The sequence below is a fragment of the Chelonia mydas genome, chromosome 7 (assembly GCF_015237465.2).
Source record: "Chelonia mydas isolate rCheMyd1 chromosome 7, rCheMyd1.pri.v2, whole genome shotgun sequence".
In the NCBI taxonomy this organism is placed as follows: Eukaryota; Metazoa; Chordata; order Testudines; family Cheloniidae; genus Chelonia; species Chelonia mydas.
In genome coordinates this window covers 53,601,496-53,621,786 of record NC_057853.1, presented here as the reverse complement: position 1 = coordinate 53,621,786, position 20,291 = coordinate 53,601,496, and the positions used below count along the sequence as shown (strand labels likewise).

The 20,291-nt window shown below is 48.3% G+C and overlaps 1 protein-coding gene across 2 annotated transcripts in view; it reads left to right on the top strand.

The window, feature by feature from the left end:
* The window catches only part of LOC102936002 (acyl-CoA desaturase), a 40,423-nt gene that overhangs the window by 4,772 nt on the left and 15,360 nt on the right, over window positions 1-20,291 (top strand). For both annotated transcript variants that reach the window (XM_027829767.3, XM_043551909.1), the window contains exons 2-6: window positions 3,356-3,629; window positions 7,904-8,034; window positions 9,530-9,735; window positions 11,102-11,334; window positions 12,916-14,156. In XM_027829767.3, the coding sequence (XP_027685568.2) occupies window positions 3,356-3,629; window positions 7,904-8,034; window positions 9,530-9,735; window positions 11,102-11,334; window positions 12,916-13,112 (1,041 nt within the window). In that variant the 3' untranslated portion in view covers window positions 13,113-14,156. The remainder of the gene's footprint in view (window positions 1-3,355; window positions 3,630-7,903; window positions 8,035-9,529; window positions 9,736-11,101; window positions 11,335-12,915; window positions 14,157-20,291) is intronic.

Sequence of the window (20,291 nt, the reverse complement as noted above, 5' to 3'; positions counted from 1 at the left end):
TTATCAACATCCTTTTTGAATTGTTGGCACCAGAGCTGGACACGGTATTCCAGCAGTGGTCCCACCAAGGCCAAATACAAAGGTAAAATAACCTCTCTGCTCCCACTCAAGATTCCCCTGTTTACACATCCCAGGATTACATTGGCTCTCTTGGCCATAGCGTCCCACTGGGAGCTCATGTTCAGCTGACTCTCCACCATGCCCCCAAATCTTTTTCAGAGTCGCTGCTTCCCAGGCTAGGGTCTCCCATCCTGTAATTATGGCCTCTATTCTTTGTTCCCAGATGTATACATTTACATTTAGCCATATTAAAATGCATATTATTTGCTTACGCCCAGTTTACCAAGTGACCCAGATTGCTCTGAGTCAGTGACCTTTTCTCTTCGTTATTTGCCACTCCCCCAATTTTTGTGTCATCTGCAGACTTTCAGTTATGATTTTGTTTTCTTCTAGGTGATTGATAAAAATGTTAAATAGCATAGGGTCAAGAACCGATCCGTGCAGGACCCCACTGAAAACAGGCAGGACCCCACTGAAAACAGATCTCAAAATGTAGCTGTAAATGGGGAATCATCAGATGGCACATATTAAATGGATTAAAAACTGGCTATGTTAATTTTATATTGTTTTTTAATCAAAATGGTGTGCCGTACCAAATCAAATGCCTTACAGAAGTCTAAGTATATTACATCAACGCTGTTAACTTTATAAATCAAACTTGTAGTCTCATCAAAAAAAGATATCAAGTTAGTTTGACTGGCTCTGTTTTCCATAAACCTGTGGTGTTTTGCATTAATAACATTACCCTCCTTTAATTCTTTATTAATCAAATTCCATGCCAGCTGCTCCATTATCTTACCCAGTATTGAAGTAAGGCTGACAGACCTCTAATCACCTGGGTCATACCGTTTACCCTTTTTAAAAATTGGCATATTAGCTTTCTTCCAGTCTTCTGGAACTTCACCAGTGTTCCAAGACTTATTAAAAATCAATAATGATGGTTCAGCGAGTTCTTCAGCCAGCTGTTCATAAAATTCTTGGATGAAAGTCATCTGGACTTGCTGATTTAAATGGAGGGTACTAAAGTTACACATTTTTAACATCTTTCAGGGATACTAGAGGAATAGAAAGAATGTTATCACCATATGATGAGACTATATCATCTGTTTTTTCCTCAAATACAGAAGAGAAATATTTATTGAAGACTTCTGCCTTTTTGGCATTATTATAGATAATTCTACCACTTCCATCTAGTAATGGATCAATATTATTCTCAGGATTCTTTTTGTTCCTACTGTATTTTAAAATCTCCTTTTTATTGTCCTCACTCTGTTAGCCATAGATGTCTCCTTGTGTCCTTTTGCTTCCTTTATGAATTTTCTACAATTCCTAATTTCTGATTTATACTCTTTAGTACCAACTTCCACTCTACACACTCACACACTAACTCCTCTCTTAACGTTGTCCTGGTTAACGTTGTTTGTTCCGTTGCTGATCAATTAGAGAACTTGCTCATTTAAAGTTGTGCAGTGCTCCCTTATAACATTGTTTGGCAGCGGCCTGCTTTGTCCACTGCTTGCAGGAAGAGCAGTTCATTGGAGCTAGCTGGTGGGGGCTTGAAACCAGGGTGGACCGGCAGCCCCCCGCCCCCGTCAGGTCCCCTAAGTTTCCCTGTGCAGCAGCCACCCAGCAATTGCCAGGCAGTTCAGCTGTCCCTCTCCCCACTGATATATGCTGCTCCTGCCCTCTGCCTTGGAGCTGCTCCTGGGAGCCTCCCGCTTGCTGTGCGGGGGATACTAATGTCAGACTGTCCTCCTCCCCGGCTCCTGTACCCCACCTCCACAGAGCGTGGAGGGACAGGACAGGGTTCAGGATGGAGGGAGCTTGCTGGCAGCAGCTGCTGTCTCAACTTGCTGATCTACTCTAAGGTGCCACAAGTACTCCTTTTCTTTTTACTTAGAGGCAGTGTACTTAGAGTGCGGTCAGCTTACTTAAAGGGGCAATGCGCATCTCTCGCGCGCGCGCACACACGGTGTGCGTCTCTGTCTCTCTCTGCCATGCTGTGTGTCTTCCCTCCATTCGTACTGCCTTGCAGAGTACGAGGCTACACTAACAACAATGTGTTAACCCTTGAGGGCTCAACTGAGTGCTAGTTCATCATTTAGCAGTAAGGCATCCCTTGGGAAATATCCTACCCTCTGACTTCACCACCTCAACCAAGCTTCACAATCATCATTGCTGTGTACAGTATTAAATTGCTTGTTTATAACCTAACCCCCCTCCCCCATTTATATTAATTCTTATGGGGAAATTGGATTTTCTTAACATCTTTTTGCTTAAAGTAGCATTTTTCAGGGACATAACTACAACATTAAGCGAGGAGTTAGTGTGTGTGTGTGTGTATACATAGTTGCCTTTACTTTCTCTCTAAACCAAGTTGGTTTACTAATGTCAGCCAGTATCAGCCTCCCCACTCAACTGACAAGGAAAGTAAGGCCGAGAGAGGTGAAAAGGCACCACAAATGTGTTGTGAGGCTTAACCCAGTAATGTCTGAACTGCCCTGAGATCCTCCATTGGAAGGGGCTGTAGAAAGGCAACAGATTGGTATTAGGAGCAGCCCCAGGAACAAAGTGCAAATCTCATTACATCGTGCAAACCAGCAACAGAGGGAACTTATCAGTGGCTGAAAGAAACGAGCCCAGCCCAAGCTCTTAGGGACCCTTGAGTGATGGATATAAAACACCCATTGACAAAGCCAAATGAGAGCAATGATTCCCTGCACCCCGCAAATGACCCTGCGGCTGCTCAAACACCAGCCTCAAGGGGATCTCTACTGATGGTGAGGGGGGTGTCTTTAAACACCTTCACTCCCACTCTCCATGCCCCCCAAAGCTCCAGGGCTGAGATCCACCCCTGTGCAGGGTGCCAGAGATCCTGAGCAGTGCTTAGGGGTGAAATGGTTTCTGTGCCTCTCACTGACCCGGGGTGTGGGGTGGGTTTGCGCCACAGGAGAACAACATGCGATTGGCTGGGTGCTGCTGGGCCTGTCCAGAGAACCCCAGACTGAGTCCTGCTACCACTCAGAGGCAGCTTTCTTTAGTGACCTTCTCTTCCCCCCACACCCTGCTCACAATATGATGCAGGGAGGGCCGGGGGGCTGTGATGGAGAGGCAGTGTCTGAGAGAGACTGCCAGCCCTGGCTGGGGGAGCCTGCTCCTAATGCCCCTCCCCCTTAGGCGATGGGTGGGATGGTGGATCAGCAGCCTAGAGCCAGCCCCTTCTGATCCTTGTGGTGGGGACCAGATTGTAACCATCACAATGTTGTTTGTTTTTAATGTCCCCTCCCAACTCCAGCTCTCCAAGGATCTCCCCTCCTTCACTGCCACCGCCAGGGTGACGAGGAATGGGGGAGCAGGCATGGAGAAGGCCCTGTCCAACCAAGAGGACTTGGGAGGAGGCCGGGGCATGACGGACGATCTCTTTGATGAGAGCTACTGTGAGAAGGAGGGCCCCAAGCCTGCCAGGAGATACGTCTGGAGGAACATCATCCTCATGAGCCTGCTTCATTTAGGGGCCTTGTACGGGTTGTGGCTGATACCTGCAGCAAAGCCTGTCACCTTGGTATGGGGTAAGCAGAGGCTGTGACAGATTAGGGAATAAGTTTGTGTTTAATTATTAATTCCATTCGTGTGTAATTGTAACCATCACTGTGGATTTGATTATAGAATCATAAAATGTAGGGCTGGAAGGAATCCCCAGATGTCATCTAGTCCAGTCCTGTCCCCAATCCCTCTGCTGAGGCAGAAGCAAGTAACCCTAGACCAGCCCTGACAAGTGTTTGTCAAGCCTGCTCTTAAAAACCTGCAATGACTGGGATTCCACAATCTCCACTGATGATTTTATTGCAGTATTTAACTATCCTTACAGTTTTTCCTAACCTCTAATCTAAATCTCCCTTGCTGCAGATTCAGCCCATTACTTCTTGTCCTGTCTTCAGTGGACAGGGAGAACATTGATCACCCTCCTCTTTTATACAAGTCCTTAACATATTGGAAGACTGTTTTCGGGTCCTCTCAAGTCTCTCTTTTTTTTTTTTTTTTTTTTTTTAAGACTGAACGTTCCCAGTTGTTTTTTTAACCTTTCCTTATAGGTCATTTTTTCTAAAACTTATTATTTTTGTTGCTCTTCTCTGGACTCTCTGCAATTTGTCCACATCTTTTCTAAAGTGTGGTGCCAAAAACTGGCCACAATACTCCAGCTGAGGCCTCGCCAGAGCCAAGTAGAGTGAGACAATTCCCTCCTGTGTCCTACATACCACACTCCTGTTAATACGCCCCAGAAAGACATTTACCTTTTTCGCAACAGCATCGCGTTGTTGGCTTATTCAGTTTGTCATGCACAAGAAGCCCCAGTTTCAGCAGTATGACCACCACGCCAGTTATTCTCCATGTTGTAGTTGATTTTTTCCATCCTAGGTGTAGTACTTTGCACTTGTCTTTATTGAATTTCATCTTGTTGATTTCAGACCAATTTATCAAGGCCATTTTGAATTCTAATTCTGTCCTCCAAAGTGCTGCAACTCCTCCCAGCTTTGGGTCATCTGCAGATTTTATAAGCAGACTCTCCACTCCATTATCCAAGTCATTAATGAAAATATTGAATGGTACCAGACCCAAGACTGACCCCTGTGGGACCCCATTAGATGTGAATTCTAGTTTGACAGTAAATCATTGATAACAACTGCTCTTGGAGTATGTGTGGGGGTTGTTTTGGTTTTTTTTTGTCTTTTTTGTTTTTTTAACCAGTTATGGACCCACCATGTAGTATGTTCATCTAGACCACGTTTCCCTAGCTGGGACTGTGTCTGAAGCCTTACTAAAATAAAGATATCACATCTATTGCTTTCCCCCATCCATTAGGCCACCCACCCTGTCAAAGAAGGAAATTAGGTTGGTTTGGCATGATCTGTTCTTGAAAAATCCACGTTGGTTATTACTTATCACCCTGTTATCTTGTAGGTGCTTGCATGTTGAATAATTTATTCCATTATCTTTCCAGATATCCAAGTTAGGCTGACTGGTGTATAATTCCCTGGGTTCTCTTTGCTCTCCATTTTATAGATAGGTACTCTGGGTGCCCGTCTCCGTTCCTCTGGGACCTCACCCATCCTCCGAGAGTTCTTAATGGCTCTGAGATTGGTTCAACTAGTTCTTAAGTGCCCTAGTTCAACATGTTAAGTGCCCTGCCAACATGACTACATCTAGTTTATCCAAATATTCTTTAACCCGTTCTTTCCCTAGTCTGGCTTGTGTTCCTTTTTCTTCGTTATTAACATTAATTGTGGTAAGCATCTGGTCCCAATTAACCTTTTTACTGAACACTGAGGCAGAACAGGTATTAAACACCTTGGCCTTCTTGGTGCTGTCCATTTGAACTGTCCTTCCGCACTAACAGTGGACATACACTTGCCGCCTTCTCTCTTGTTACTCATGTATTTGTAGAACCTCTTCTTGCTACCTTTTATGTCCCTTGCTAGCTGTAGCGGTGACTTTTGATACGACATGCTGGTGCTGTCCTTTTGTGCCCCTCCTGAGCAATTTGTCAGTGTTTCTCCTTTTTGTAGGATTCTATCTTGATTTTTCAGGTCACTGAAGAGCTCCCGATGCAGCCATCTTGGCCTCTTAGTATTCTTCCTCTCTTTTCCACTGGTCACAAGCTCCTGAAGGGAAGAACTACTGGTGCAGAACCAAGTCGGATCTGTTGCATGGCCGATGGACAGGGTGCTGTAACCCCAGGCCCAGTCTAAGAGTGGGGGAATTGTATGATTCCACCCCAGGAAAGGTGAAGGTCTGAGGTGGTGCTCTCAGGCCAGGAAGAGGTCAGAGCATGCAGCCAGCCCGGTAAATGTGACTTATTGGGGGAAGCCTGCTGGGATGATTGTGACAGTGGTGAATTTCCAATAAGTGACAACAGCGGTAAAAACAAGTATTGTAGAAGGAAAAAGCAAGAGAAAAAGGGGCTTGTGTTTGGGTTGGGAAGAGATTAGGGAAGGGAAGAATGAGTTCTGAATGGCTTGGGGCAGATCAGTTAATCAAGTTGAGCAGAGAGGACACTAAACTCAAAAGAGCTAGGAAGGTCAGAGCTGGTGTCTTTGCTGTATGACGATGACTGGAGGCAGAATGGGGCACCAGCACCAGCCCAGGACCTAGACGAGGGTTCCTGTTCTCTTGCAGCCCAGAATGGCCCAACTCTCAGACCAACAGCGGCGGGGGTGGAGGAGGTGCAGCTGGAGGAGGAGAAGCTGCAGCTTGAAAGAGAAAAGCTGCCCTTGGAGGCCAAGCAACTTGCTGACTGATATCAGGCCAGAGCAGAGCAGGAGAAGCAGCACCAGCATGAGCAGGCGGAACAAGAACCACAGAGAGAGCACGAATTGGACCTTGCACAAGTGAGGAGCCAGGGACCAAGGGATCCAGTAAGTGGGGCTAGAACCAGGAATGCCAGCTCTGCAGGGGGCATAGCTGCTGAACTGTTTCCCCAGTTTAAGGGGGTGGGGATATCAATGCCTGTCTCTTGTGATTTGAATCTAGGCCCCCCTGAAGATTGGCTTAGAGGCCTCCAGCAAAAGGGATGCTGCAGTCTCTGGGGATCATGACCAAATTATAGAGGCCTTGCTCCTTACACTTCAGCTGGCTCCCAGGCTTATGGGTGGGGCCCTACCAAATTCACAGCCATGGAAAAACGCATCATAGACTGTGAAATCTGGTCTTTTGTGTGCTTTTACCCTATACTATACAGATTTCATGGCGGGACACTAGCGTTTCTCAAACTGGGAGTCCTGACTCAAGAGAGGGTTGGCAGGGGGGTGAGATTTGCAAGGTTAATTTAGGGGGGTCATGGTATTGCCACTCTTACTTCTGCGCTGCCTTCAGTGCTGGGTGGCTGAAGAGCAGCAGCTGCTGGCCAGGTGCCAAGTTCTGAAGGCAGTGCCCTGCCAGCAGCAGCGTAGAAGTGAGGGTGGAAATATCACACCTTTCTACCCTTACTTCTGCACTGCTGCTGGCGGCAGCTCTGCCTTCAGAACTGGGCTCCCGGCCAGCAGTTGCCACTCTGCAGGCAGCGCCACCGCCAGCAGCAGCGCAGAAGTAAGGGTGGCAGTACCAACCCCCCCCACACACAATAACCTTGTGACAAACACCCCCACAGCTCCTTTTTGGGTCAGGACCCCTACAATTACAACACCGTGAAATTTCAGATTTACATTTCTGAAATCATGAAATGTACTATTTTTAAAATCCTAGGACTATGAAATTGACCAGAATGGGCCGTGAATTTGTTAGGGCCCTACTTATGGGAAAATATTGTGGAAGGAAAAAGGGGATAATTTATATGGAGGTGGCAGCTAGCCAGGGGAACCTCTGCAAGTGGGCAAAGGCTGGGACCTTGCTGCCTTAGAAGAGCTGTATGAGAGACGTAGGTTGGAACGGCTTTATGATCTGTGTCCCCATGACCTTAGAATATGCTTATGGATCAGAAGCCATGAAGACATGCTTCGACTTCTTGTTGCTCTAAAGTCCTTTTTCTCTCATGTTGTGCTTTGTTCCTGCTGCTAAGATTAAACCACACAAAGGCTAAACAACACTTTGGTTTAAGAAGGCTGTCTGGTCACTGTGTTCACCACTGGACACAGCTCCCGAAGGAAAGAACCGCAGGTCTGCCCGGTCGGACCTGCTGGGTAGGCATGGTTAATCCACAGAGTACCGTAGGCCAGAGTCTGGTCTGAGGGTGGGGGAATCACAGGATTCCATCCCAGAAAAGGTAAGGGCACAAGGCCTAGTGTCCGAGGGGGTGAACTCTGACTTCTGTCTGAGGTGCAGTTGTGACACCCCCTCTTCTTGCATCCAGGGTTCCTGTGTTTCCTGCTGAGTGCTCTGGGGATAACAGCGGGAGCGCATCGCATCTGGAGCCATCGGTCCTACAAAGCCAGTTTGCCCCTCAGGATCTTTCTGGCCATTGCCAACTCCATGGCTTTTCAGGTAGGAACCCCTTTTGCCTCTTCCCAGGTTCCTCAGCCTTTGAGGGAAGCAGCGAGGCCCCAGCTGCAGCCACACATGCAACAGAGAAGCAGGGGAAAGTCACATTCCCTTATTCTACAATGTCTCCTATAGAAACATTTCCCTCTGAGAGCTGCATCTCCTAAGCTGTGTTTGAGTCTACATCTTCCATCGGAGGGGGAGACTCGCTGCTGCTGGGATAGGGAAGGGTTATTGGGAGTGCACCCATGCAACTCTGCATACGGCCCCTGTGTATGCTGACTGCAGGAGGCGCTGAGGATACTTGGCACCTCCCAGTGGTGGGCTGCAAAGGAGTCAGGGTACCCCAGTGGTTGGAACTGAGGCCTGGCACCCATATCCTTCTCTACCACTAACCTGTTGTGTGTCCTGCAGGTAAATCACTTCCTCTCACTGCAAGAACGATGGTCTTGTGGTTAAGGTGCTAGACGGGGATGCAGGAGACTTGGGTTCAATTTTTGTCTCTGCCACAGATTCCCTATGTGACCTTGGCAAGTCTCTATGGGCCTCACTCTTCCCATCTGTAAAACAGGAATGATAACATTACTTGCCTGCCGCAGAGAGGTGGTCAGGAGAAATCCCCCATATTATTGAGATTAAGTTGGTACTCAGACTCTGCAGTGACAGGTGCCATAAGTGTGCCTGGATAATGCCTCTGTTTCCCTGCTACAGGATGGGTTGAAATTAAACCAGCTTTTCAAAAGTGCATTGGGATCTCTGTATGAGAGAGGCAATGTACATGGGAACCATTTTCACTAGTGGTGTTGGTCAAAATAAACATTTTGAATGAAATCATGAACATTTCACCATTTTCAAAGCTGGTTTAGAAATGGACCCATCTTTTGGCTTAAACATAATCTCCTGAGAGAGGTTTATAAATAGAGGGTTTTTTTCTGTTTTTGAACATTTTCAAAATTGAAATTTTTCCATTTCGAAAGGAAAAAATGCTGTTTGATTTTAAAAAACAAATCCCACCCTGATGTTAAGTTGACCAATCGGAGTGATTTGCAGTGGTGGTATAGCTGTGTTAGTCCCAGGATATTGGAGAGACAAGGTTGGTGAGGTAATATCTTTTACTGTACCAACTCCTGCTGGTGAGAGAGAGAAGCTTTTGAGCTACACAAAGTAGAAGGTCTGAAGAAGAGCTCTGGGTAGAGTGAAAGCTTGTCTCTTTCACCAGCAAAAGTTGGTCCAATAAAGATTGCGTATTGGATATTACTTCACCCACCTTGTCTCTCCAGTCTGTTAGCAGTGCAGCTGAGGAGGGGCAAACCAAATTCTGAAAATGATCAGTTTAAAAAAAAAAAATTCAATAAAGGTGGAAGGTTCTGAGGAAAATCAAAATGTTCTGGTGAAAAATGCCAAATACTGTTAAAACAAAACCAAATTTAAATTGAAAAATGTGGTCTAGCTCTAATCCTTGCTGACCCAGTGAGTCATCCAGCCATGTTCATTCCAGAATGACATCTACGAGTGGGCCCGAGATCACCGTGTCCACCACAAGTTCTCTGAGACCGACGCGGACCCTCATAACGCCACACGGGGCTTCTTCTTTTCCCACGTTGGCTGGCTGCTGGTGCGCAAACACCCCGACGTCATCGAGAAGGGCCGGAAGCTGGACCTGTCTGACCTGAAAGCCGACAAGGTGGTGATGTTCCAAAGGAGGTGAGCCAGGTGTGGCCAAGCTGGGGAAGAAAATAGGATGATTGTGGCGCAAGGTGAGGGGCAGGTGTTGTGACCAGTGTATCACTGGGGAACCAAAGGGGCTCTGAGGCATGGCATCCGGATACAGGAATCTCTCGCAGGGGTAGTCAGTAGGTGGACCCGGGCCAAATCCGGACTGCCAGACATGTTTGAATGGGCCTCAAAATCTTTTATTTACTTATCATTATTTTTGTATTTTCTCTGGAATCTGGACCTTGACTAGACCTTGACCAAGACATTTGGACCTTGACAAAAAATAATTGACTACCCCTGCTCCAGAGCAAAACTAACCCTCATGTGAGTCACCCTGGATCCTTTCTGCAGGTGACCAGCCCCAAATGAAGTCAATGGGATGGTTCAGGTGTGTTTGGAGCATTGGGGCCGTTGTTCCTCATGGATTTCTTCCCAGGTTCACAAACAAGTTCCATCCAGCACAGCAGTGGGATATATTACACATTTTCCTTTTTCCTTCTGTTTCTATGGGAGAGGAGGAAGTGAGGTCAGAAAAGGCAGGGCTGCTGCCTCGCTGAGAACCACTGGCACAGGGGGCCCAGTGCCAACCTCTTGTGTAAAACGTGTCCCACTGCTGCGGCCTTAGCAGGGGTAAAGAGTCTCTCTCTCTCTGTCTGTCTCTCTCACACACACCCCCCCCCCCCCATGTGCAATCTCTCACTTGCTGGGATTGGGTTTCCCTCCTTCTGTCCCCTCCCCTCCTGCACACACACAGCCTAGTTCCCCGGGGCAGCCAAGCACCAGACCTCCCCCAGTGTGAGTGACAGGTCCCCTGACGGACAGAGGAGAGGAGTCTGCTGCAGCCCCCAGGGAGGGAGCCAAAGCTCCAGCTGCAGCAGCGTATGCCCTGAGAGCTGGAGGTCCCTGGTTAAATCCCAGGTGCCTCCGCCAAGATGGCAGCTGTCGCGCTTCCCCCAGTACAAATGTGACCTGGCAGCAATAATGATAAATGGAGCCCCAGGAAGCCTGGCAGCTCTGCTTCATGGCACCTGTACTCCGTTCCCAGATCATCTGCTGAGTCCTTCTTACCCCCTGCCAGCGGGTGTGTGGCTCTTATTGTGTGCCCAGCCTATCCCCTTTATTCTTCTGTGCCCACTTTGTCACTGCCCTTGTTTTCCTTTTTCTCCAGGGGGAAAACCAGCAGAGGTGGGCTGGTTCTGCGCTATTTTCTTTGGATAGTTAAAACTAGCACCTCTCTCCCGCCCCGGAGACTCAGCCCTGGTAGATGACCTGAACTGCCCTCACCCCTCAATGCCCCTCCGTGGGATGCGCCTGCCCATTAACTCTCTCTCCCCATTTATCTCTTTCCTGGCAGGTTTTACAAGCTTTCTGTGGTGGTCATGTGCTTCCTGTTCCCCACCCTAGTGCCCTGGTGCTTCTGGGGGGAATCTCTCCGCAACAGCTTCTTCCTCTCCGCCATCCTGCGCTACGTGCTGGTGCTCAACGCCACCTGGCTCGTGAACAGCGCTGCACATATGTTTGGCAACCGGCCCTACGATCGAAACATCAACCCCCGGGAGAACCGCTTGGTCACGTTTGGAGCTTTAGGTACGTTGGTGGCGCCTTTTAATTCCAAACCGCTCCACAAAGTGACTGTGAGTGAGACAGGCAGAGATCACTGCACCCGCCACTGAAACGCAGCTGTGTCTGGGGAGGAACACAGCAGCTGTTCAGTAGTGCATAGCAACAGGGCACGAGAGTCTGGGAGAGAAGGGAAGAGGAATAACATCCATTTATAAAACTGTGGGATGGGGGAGATTTTAGGTACATAATATAAAATGGACCAGATCCTCAGCTGGTGTAAATCTGCATTGCTTTGAAGTCCATACAGCTATCCTGATTTACATCAGGATCTGACCCTATGAATTTAGGCAGGCCACTGGGGTTAACATCCAAATGTTTCTGCATTCGCGTACGGGAAAGCCAGAAGCATGTAGACTCCAGCTGGGTGATCTCACCCATGCACCTGCAGACCTGCACGTTTACTGAAGTGTCTCATGCTCTAGTCAATAGGTACATAGGGCAGTGGGGTTATCTTCTCCAGTGTCTTGCATGTAGCACCTTCTTATCTCGGCAATGAGATTTATTTGCCCTTCCTGAAGCTCTCGCTGCCTGTTTGTTATGATGACAGTTGCCCCCTGCTCTCTCTCTCTACCTCTGGGAAATGATGCTTCTGAAATAGCTGGACACGGGAGGCCCAGGGGAGGCCCAGGCACAAGCAGAAGTGCCAGAAATACCCTGAGTTTTCTCACCCAATTTGGGAGCCTCAAATGGCCAACTGAGCCCTGGCCGGACCCATGCTGAGGTTCACCACCAGTCATGTGTTCTCCCCTCCAGCCTGCCATGGCCTCTGCACATGCCCTGTACTAACCTTAGCACCATCCTGGTCCTCCTCTGGTGTTGGACTCAGTGCAGAGGAGACAGGCCTGGTGGGTGATGTTACACATGGGCAAGTGGGGCAGAGGGAGTCTGAGCTGGTGTAACTTGCACACCAAATGTTGGAAGAGGGGAGAGCAGCAGGACAGCCAGCCACCAGGGGTTGCTCAGCCTCTACTCCCCCCTGCCTTTCTCTGCCCTCTCAGGGTGCTGTGTGCCTGGTTCCTAGTGTTGTCCCCTTGTGACTGGCCATTTGTAGACGGGTCCCATTGACAGGGCTGGTATTTTCTGACATTCTCCCCGCCTTGGCCTCTCACCGGTGCATCGTCACCAATCTGTCAATTAAGGTGTGCGCACGTGGCCAGAGTTTCCACCACCACCTTGTTGCACCCTGCTCAGAGCAGGGTCGGTGGCCCAGTGGTAGCAGTGCTCGGGCTCACCCCACGCTGGCACTTCCACTGATGGAGCTGGGCCAGGGATAGACCAACACTGGGAGACTTTCTAGAAACCCTCCATGTAGACACGGCCTCGGCACGCAGAGCCTGAGCAGCTCCCAGCGAAGTCAATGGGCTGCAAGTGGAGGAGGATCGGGGGCTGTCCCTGCCCCAAGGGGAGCACAGTCTGCATTTGGCACAGATGGCCCATTCTGGGGACATGGTGCCCGAGCCTGGGGACGGGGGTTCTAGAGCGTGACAGTTTCAAACCCAGGTTCCGGTGCATTTACAGTGTCTTGTCCCTGCTCTTCCGTTCCAGGCGAAGGCTTCCACAATTACCACCACACCTTCCCCTACGATTACTCCACCAGCGAGTTCGGCTGGCACTACAACTTCACCACGGCCTTCATCGATCTCATGTGCCTCCTGGGGCTGGCCAGCGATCGCAAGAAGGTCTCCAAGGAGACCATCCTGGCTCGGAAAACTCGGACTGGCGATGGGAGCCACAATGGCTGAGGGCCCATTTTTCCCCCGCATTTTATTTCCCCCCCGAGTGAGCTGGTCACAGGGTTTTATGTTCTATTTACTAACCATTGAATAATGCTACCAGGTTGCTTCAGGTGGTGGTGGTGGTGATGATTTTAACCCCTTCCTGCACAGTGTATTTTAAATGTATTTAAAACCTATAACTTGTCTTTCTAGTGCTCGGCAGCTCCCTCCCTCTCTTCTCTCTCTCCCTTCTTTTTGTTCTTCGTTTGTTTCTCTCTGGCAGGATCTCTCCCTTTCCCTCTAACTCTTCCATCCTGCATTCTCTCCTTGGCAGGGAGCTGGTCAAAAGCCCGTCCGGGGCAGTTTGTGCCGCCGGCTGGACAGAGGGAGTGGAGGGGGGTCTGTACCAGCTGGCTGAAGAGTTGAACCAAAGTCAGGGACTCTTTCCCTTGAAATCCCCCTTTCTTGCCTCTGGTTCTCCTGCCCTCCCAGAGCTACTGATTCAGGGCAGATGAACAGACTGCTGATGTGGCCACATCCAAGCAAATTGATCCTGTGCATGACCAGCTAGAAAGCGGGGATGATGCTATGTCAGAGACCCAGGGGAGCCTTGTTTCTGTCAGATGGGTTTCCTGCAGCCAATTAAAAAGTACCTGATAGAAACCGACACCAAAACAGGGGACACTGAGAGGGTTAAAGCCTGAGAAAGTTGCAGGATCCCAGCCCAGTGTCTGTGAGACCCCTTCTCAGAACAGCCCCCCTGCAGCCAGGGGTGGAGCCACATCTACTGGGCAGATCCAGGCTGGAGATGGGACTGAATTGCCCCACTGTGCCAGAAGCAGGAAAGCATGTTAAGGGGCTCATGATCAGCTCCCCAGCCCCTCCCAAAGCAAATCAGAGTTGCCCTGGGGACAATGGCTGCCTGTTGCACACACTGCCGTGGGAAGCACTGGTGCAGCCGTTGCTGCTGGCGGCCGTTCCCATAACTCCCCCAGACACACGGTGGTAGAGCAGGGTGCTGGCTGCTGGGCCGTACGTAATTCATCCCCTGCAGACAGGGCCTTCCCTCCTGTGCAGCGGACCCCCCTCGCCGTGCCTGGGTACAGAAGGTGCCTGTCTCACTCCTTGGCAGCACTGACAGCAGAGGCTAATGGGGGGGGGAGGGTTAAAACCCTTGTGTGTTTCACCCCATAGCACTTGCAGATGCTGCAGACGGGCTTGGCAGGGCGAGGCCCCATTCTCATCAGCCACTCACCAGATAGTGCTGCGGTGCTGGGTGAAAGCTCATGAGGTGCCCAGGCTGCTGGATCCTGGGGCAGACCTGGGAAAGACTGGGCCAGGGTGGAGGAATGATGCTGAGATGCTCCTTCCCCTGCCCCAGCCATGCTGCATATCCTCAAGGGCAGGCTCCAGCCTTCCCACACAGGCCAAGGTGAGCACAGCACTGCTGATGTCGCAAAACTCTTGCTGTCAGCCAAGAATCATAAAATATCAGGGTTGGAAGGGACCTCAGGAGGTCATCTAGGTCCAACCCCCTGCTCAAAGCAGGACCAATCCCCAACTAAAGTCGTTCCTGGCCTTGTTCCTGTTCATTGCCATGACCAGAACTGTCCAGCTTTGCAACCCAATGGAGCAGCCTGCCCTCTGACTGGGCTAGTGAGATGCTTGTTCCCCCAGCAGATAAGCCAGTCGGGAAGCTTTTAATTCCTGGGCTCTAAACCCGGGAGGTGGGTGGGTGGGTGGGGATTCCCCACGTCTGAGATTTATAACTGCCCAGAGGGTGGCTGTGGATAGTTTTATCCAACTGAATGCAAAGATACCTGCATATCATAATCCTGGGCCAGATCCATTCCTGGTCCAAACCCCACTGACTGGAGTCTACACCCTGGGTGAATTTGGCCTCCCCTAATAGTTCTTCCCTTACCTCATGATCTGGACGTGTTGTGTGATGCAACCTACCATTCAGATACATGACACAACATGGTATGGCATCCACCATCCTCCTGGGAGAAAAGCAAGGGGTTGATTTGGGCATTGCCTCTAGATCCCAAGAGTACTGATCAGAGCCAAAAATCTTGACACCCTGGGGAAGTGGAGTGGAAGTAACCAAACAGCGCCGGTGTTTGCCCAGTCACTTTGTCAGTAGATTGGCATACGTCTCTGGGTGCCTTAAGTCTTTTTCTTTAATACGCATAAAAGTATTGACAGCTATTTGCAGGATGTTTTCCGTTCTATGATTTATAGAAATTTGATTTAATTATTTAATTGCCGTCATCAAATTGTGGGTGCAGGTGATTTTGAATGTATTGAGTTAGAATTTGTTAGATTAAGGAACAGATGCATCGTTTTAAAGGTAATCTTGTTTGCTTTGTATTTCTTTGGTGGCATGTTTGTATCCAAGTGTGTTCTCTGAGTTTAGTTAAAGTGAGTCAGAGTGAGAGGTGGACGTAGACAAAGCTCCAGTGTGTCTAGTGGCTAGAGCAGCAGGCCTCCTGAGCTCGATTCCCAGCTTTGCCACTGACTCACTGTGAGATCTAGGGCCAGTCAGTTAACTTCTCCATGTCTCAGTTTCCCTTTCTGTAAAATAAGGATAGCACCCTACCTCACAGGGGTGTTGTGAGGTGTAATTAATACTTCTAAAGCACTGAGAGATCAGGGTGTGGAAGGCCCAATATACCCACTAGTGGTGGCGGTGGTAGTAAATGACTGGATTGCAAACAGTGTTCTCAGCCCCTCTGGTATCCTGGAGACGGGATGTGCAAGTGTTGGATAAGTAGTGAAGGACTGGAAGGTTGAATCTGTGCATTGTCTAAGCTCTGTTGCTATTGAAATGTGAGTGAGAGAATTTTCCGGGTCAGTTTCTGCATTCTAAGATCTCCATGTTTTGTCTACTGAAAAACTTTTTGAAATTTCTACTAATTTGGAATCAGACGGCTGGTTGTACTGATCTGAACTGGTATTTGTTCATAATAAAAGTTTACTTTAAAACTCGACTGCCTGATTACAAAGGGCTGGGCGGGCTGGAGCCTTCAGAGGCTGCTGTTCCTCCAGATATGTATTTCCTCCTATGGGGGGTACAGGGAAAGGGAACCTCTTTTTAAATGTGGTGATTTGAGCTGGTTTTAGTGGCGCTCACTCTGGCTTTGCCAGAATTAAATTCCCTTCCTTTATCAGAGGCACACCCTTCCATTTTGAGGGACGCTTTTCCAACCATTTCTGTATTAGCTCACTCTTTGCTTGCATGTTCTGTAATACTTGCAATCCTTTCTGGTTATTTTTATCAATTTTTTTTCTAGTTTTACTTGTGCCGGGCTGGTTTCTACCACAGGCATAAATTCCCATAATGTTCCAGTAAGTGCTGCTGCTTTGGCGAATTTGTCTGCCTGTTCATTTCCCCTTTGTAATGGGTCTTTCCCTTTATGCACTTTTATTTTGACCATCCTGACCTTGCTAAATTCTACTACCAATCTTTCTCTCTGCTGCCAAAGGATTCTGTGTTTAATTTCAAATCCATCAGATCCTTCCGATGCCCATGGATACTAAATCCTTAGACTTTTTGGGGGCTCACTAACTTTTGCCAAGAATTTATGGTGGGATATGGAGAGAAGGCAGGTACCTTGTATGAGGTGCTTAAAAGACCACAATGAACCTGAACAGAAGAAGTAGCTACTACAGGGGTAGGCAACCTATGGCACGCCAGCTGATTTTCAGCGGCACTCACACTGCCCAGGTCCTGACTGCTGGCCTGGGGTACCGGCTGCCGGCCCCCTGCCAGCTAGGGTTCCATCCTCTGGCCCTGCTCAGCCCGCTGCCAGCTCTGGGTCCCGGCCACCGGACCAGGGGGCTCTGCTGCCGGCCTGGGGTCCTGGCCGTCGGCATGGGGCTCTGCAGCCACCCCCCAGCTATGGCCCACTGGCCCCAGCCTGGGGTAGTGCGGGGTGCAGACAGGGGCAAGAGGGGGCAGAGCTCAGCATCCCCACCTTAAAAATTGTTCCAGCGCCACTATACTAGGATATTTAAGTCCTGATTTGCTGCTTACATCACTATCACGCCATGTGGAACAGCACACTACGTTTGACGTTGAGATTAGAATATACATGCAAGAACTGGAATCAGGATTTTCTGACAGATTTCCAGCGATTTGGCCCAATGCTTTCTTTTTTAATTAAACCTGAAAAGTTCAACGAAAGTGACTTGGATTGGTCTGTATTTCAGTGGATGTGTACTGAAGATTTCGAAATGCAGCTCATTCAGTTAAAAAGCTCAGAATTGTGGGCATCAAAGTTTGGAGATCTGCAGAGTGCACTTCAAGCTACCGAGAGAGATCATGGGGCCTCTGTTCTGACCTGCTGGATGTCCCTGCCAGTGATATTTAACTGTTTGAAGAAAATTGTATTTGCAATGCTTTCAGCATTTGGATCCACATACCTGTGTGAACCGGTATTTTCACACATGAAATCTGTCCTCTGTCCCTCTCAGAGCCAGTTAACAACTGATCGATCAGAAGCCTGTGTGCAGCTCAAAGTATCCAAATACATGCCAGACATTGGAAAACTCAGCAAGAAAAAGCAAGGATCACACTAAACTGATAAGCTCCATTTTAAAATTAAATTAAAATGCAGATCTTAAACATTTTAAAAACCTTTATTTACTTTACATACAACAATAGTTATATATCATAGACTTACAGAAAGATCTTCTAAAAACTTTAAAATGTATTACTGGCACGCGAAACCTTAAATTAGAGTGAATAAATGAAGACTTGGCACACCATTTCTGAAAGGTTGCCGTCCCCTCAGCTAGTACATGGGGGAAGGCCTTCTTTGGCTGCCCCCAAAAATGAGTTCCCCTTTATGTTGTATCCTAGTGTTAAAAAATTTTTGTATTGTTAGTGTGATCACTCAAGATACTGATGCTGAGGAAAGACCTGTCACATACCTGTGTGTGTGTGTGTGATGCCCGTACTGAGGCATAATATTTTCCCTTTTATCACGATGGAGCCCTGGTCCTTTCAAGTTGTTTTCTAATTGTTGAGTTTTATGGGTGTTTTTTAATAGTTCCAATCCACTTTTGAGTTATTTGTGGTGTGACATTCAGGGTGAATCAAGGAATTGGTGAGGTGCTATGCTCCATTTCCAATTCTGGGCTCCCACTCTTTACTCAGTGTTCCTTTTTTAACAGGAATTGATTTAGGTTTTGGTGAAGGGTTTGTTTGTTTGGTTTTAAACCTGGTTCTTATTATAAGGTGCTGGTTGCAGTACAGTAGCCCCTGACCATGAGCTATTGGATGGTGGCAGATATGGATCATTCCACATGGCCCCAGTGCAGCATCCATTCCAATTATTCCATGTGCCATCTTTTAATTGGGCTAGGTCCACCTGTTTCCATTTTTGTCCCCATCCTTCAGGCACTATAAAAACATTTGAAGTCTGGTGGTAGGTAATGGGGGATGGCACCTCTTTCTTTTGCAGGTTTTCCACAGCTGTTTCCAATTTTTTATTCTCCTGCTTTATCTGTTTGAGCATATCATGTATCTGGACTGCCTGCTGCCCTGCTCAAAGAGCTTGGGCTTTCTATTGCTCGACAGCCTGGGATGCTTCTTCCAAAGCCTGGGTTACCACTTCTACTTCCCTGGGTTTTTTTATTATTTGCCTGGCCAGTATTGGGGCATGTTTAAGACATCTTACTGCTATGGCCATTAATTGCAAGATTCTACACTATTTACTTTTTGTTACTGTTTTTCAAAGTTTCAGTTTCTGCCATTGCTTTACATATTCCAGTCCATATTCCCACACTGGATTCAGTGCTGGCAATGGGTCTGGTGCTGGTTGTTCCACCAGTTCCGGTTCTGGGACTGACTCTATCTGGGTCTCTGGGACTGGGTCCACTACTGCTGTTGCAGACATGGACCCGGACCCCAGGCCAATCACCTCTGACCGGGTCCTGGTAGAAGTTTCAGGAACAGAGCTAGGCGTGACGGCTTGCTTAGCCTGGCTGCGGGTGACCATTCCCACTCTCTTGGCTAGCTTCACATGATTGGCCAAGTCTTCCCCCAACAGCATGGGGATAGGATAACCAACATAGACTGAAAAAGTCCACATTCCTGACCAGCCCTTGTACGGGACAGGCAACTTGGCTGTAGGCAAATTGAAAGAGTTGGACTTGAAGGGTTGAATTGTCACTTGGAGCTCTGGGCCGATTAAATTGGGGTCCACTAAGGAAGCATGGATAGCCAACACTTGTGCTCTGGTGTCCCGCCATGCGGTGACCATCTTCCCGCCCACACTGTTTCCCTCTGCTATGAGGGTATCTGGGAGGTATCTGGGCCTGAGGACCTCTGGTGTGATTCTGGTGCAATGAACTGTAATCTGTTGGAGTTCTTGGGGCAGTTGGCCTTCACATGCCCCGGCTCATTTCATTTAAAACATCGTCCAGCTGACAGATCACTGGGGTGAGGTGGGTTCCTGAAGAACAGTGTGGCGGGACGATAAGGTGTCTGGACTATTCCTTGGTGTGTAGTCGGGGCCTTGGGCTGCCCTCGGTAGTAGGGTGTGGTCTGAGGGTGTCCCTTCTGGTATCCGCTCCAACTGCGACCAGGGTTGTTCCTCCCTCCACCCATTTTGTTCTGGCTTGCCCCACCTCTCTGGCAGTCTGGGACTGCTCATTTTGATCAGCATAAGAAGCAAGACTTTCTGCTGAGTCAATTTCCTTATCCCATAAACACTGTTTTATTTCCTTCTTGGACATATTCAGGAATTGCTCCTGAGCTATCAAATCACACATTCTGTTAAAGCTAGTGACACCCCTTCCTTGGACCCATTTATCTAACAGATCCTTCATGTGGTTTAGATAAGCCACATTACTTAGTCCAGGCCCTCTCTTAAGGGTTTGAAACTTTACTCTGTATGTTTCAGATGTAATTTGAAATTGCTTTAAAACCAAATCTTTGAAATTATTATAGTCAGAAGCTTCATCAATAGGCATCTTATTCAATATGTCCAGAGCTCTTCCAGTCAATTTTGCGACCAATATGGTCATCTTGTGAGCTTCAGGAATTTTATGGAGAGTGCACAGTCTCTCAAAGGTGAGGAAAATATTCAGCAATATCACTGGATTCATCATACTGTGGACATAGTCACTTCCATTTGTGGATTGTTGGGGAAGGATTGTTAGGATTATCCAGTAGATTCCGCTCAGCCCTTACCT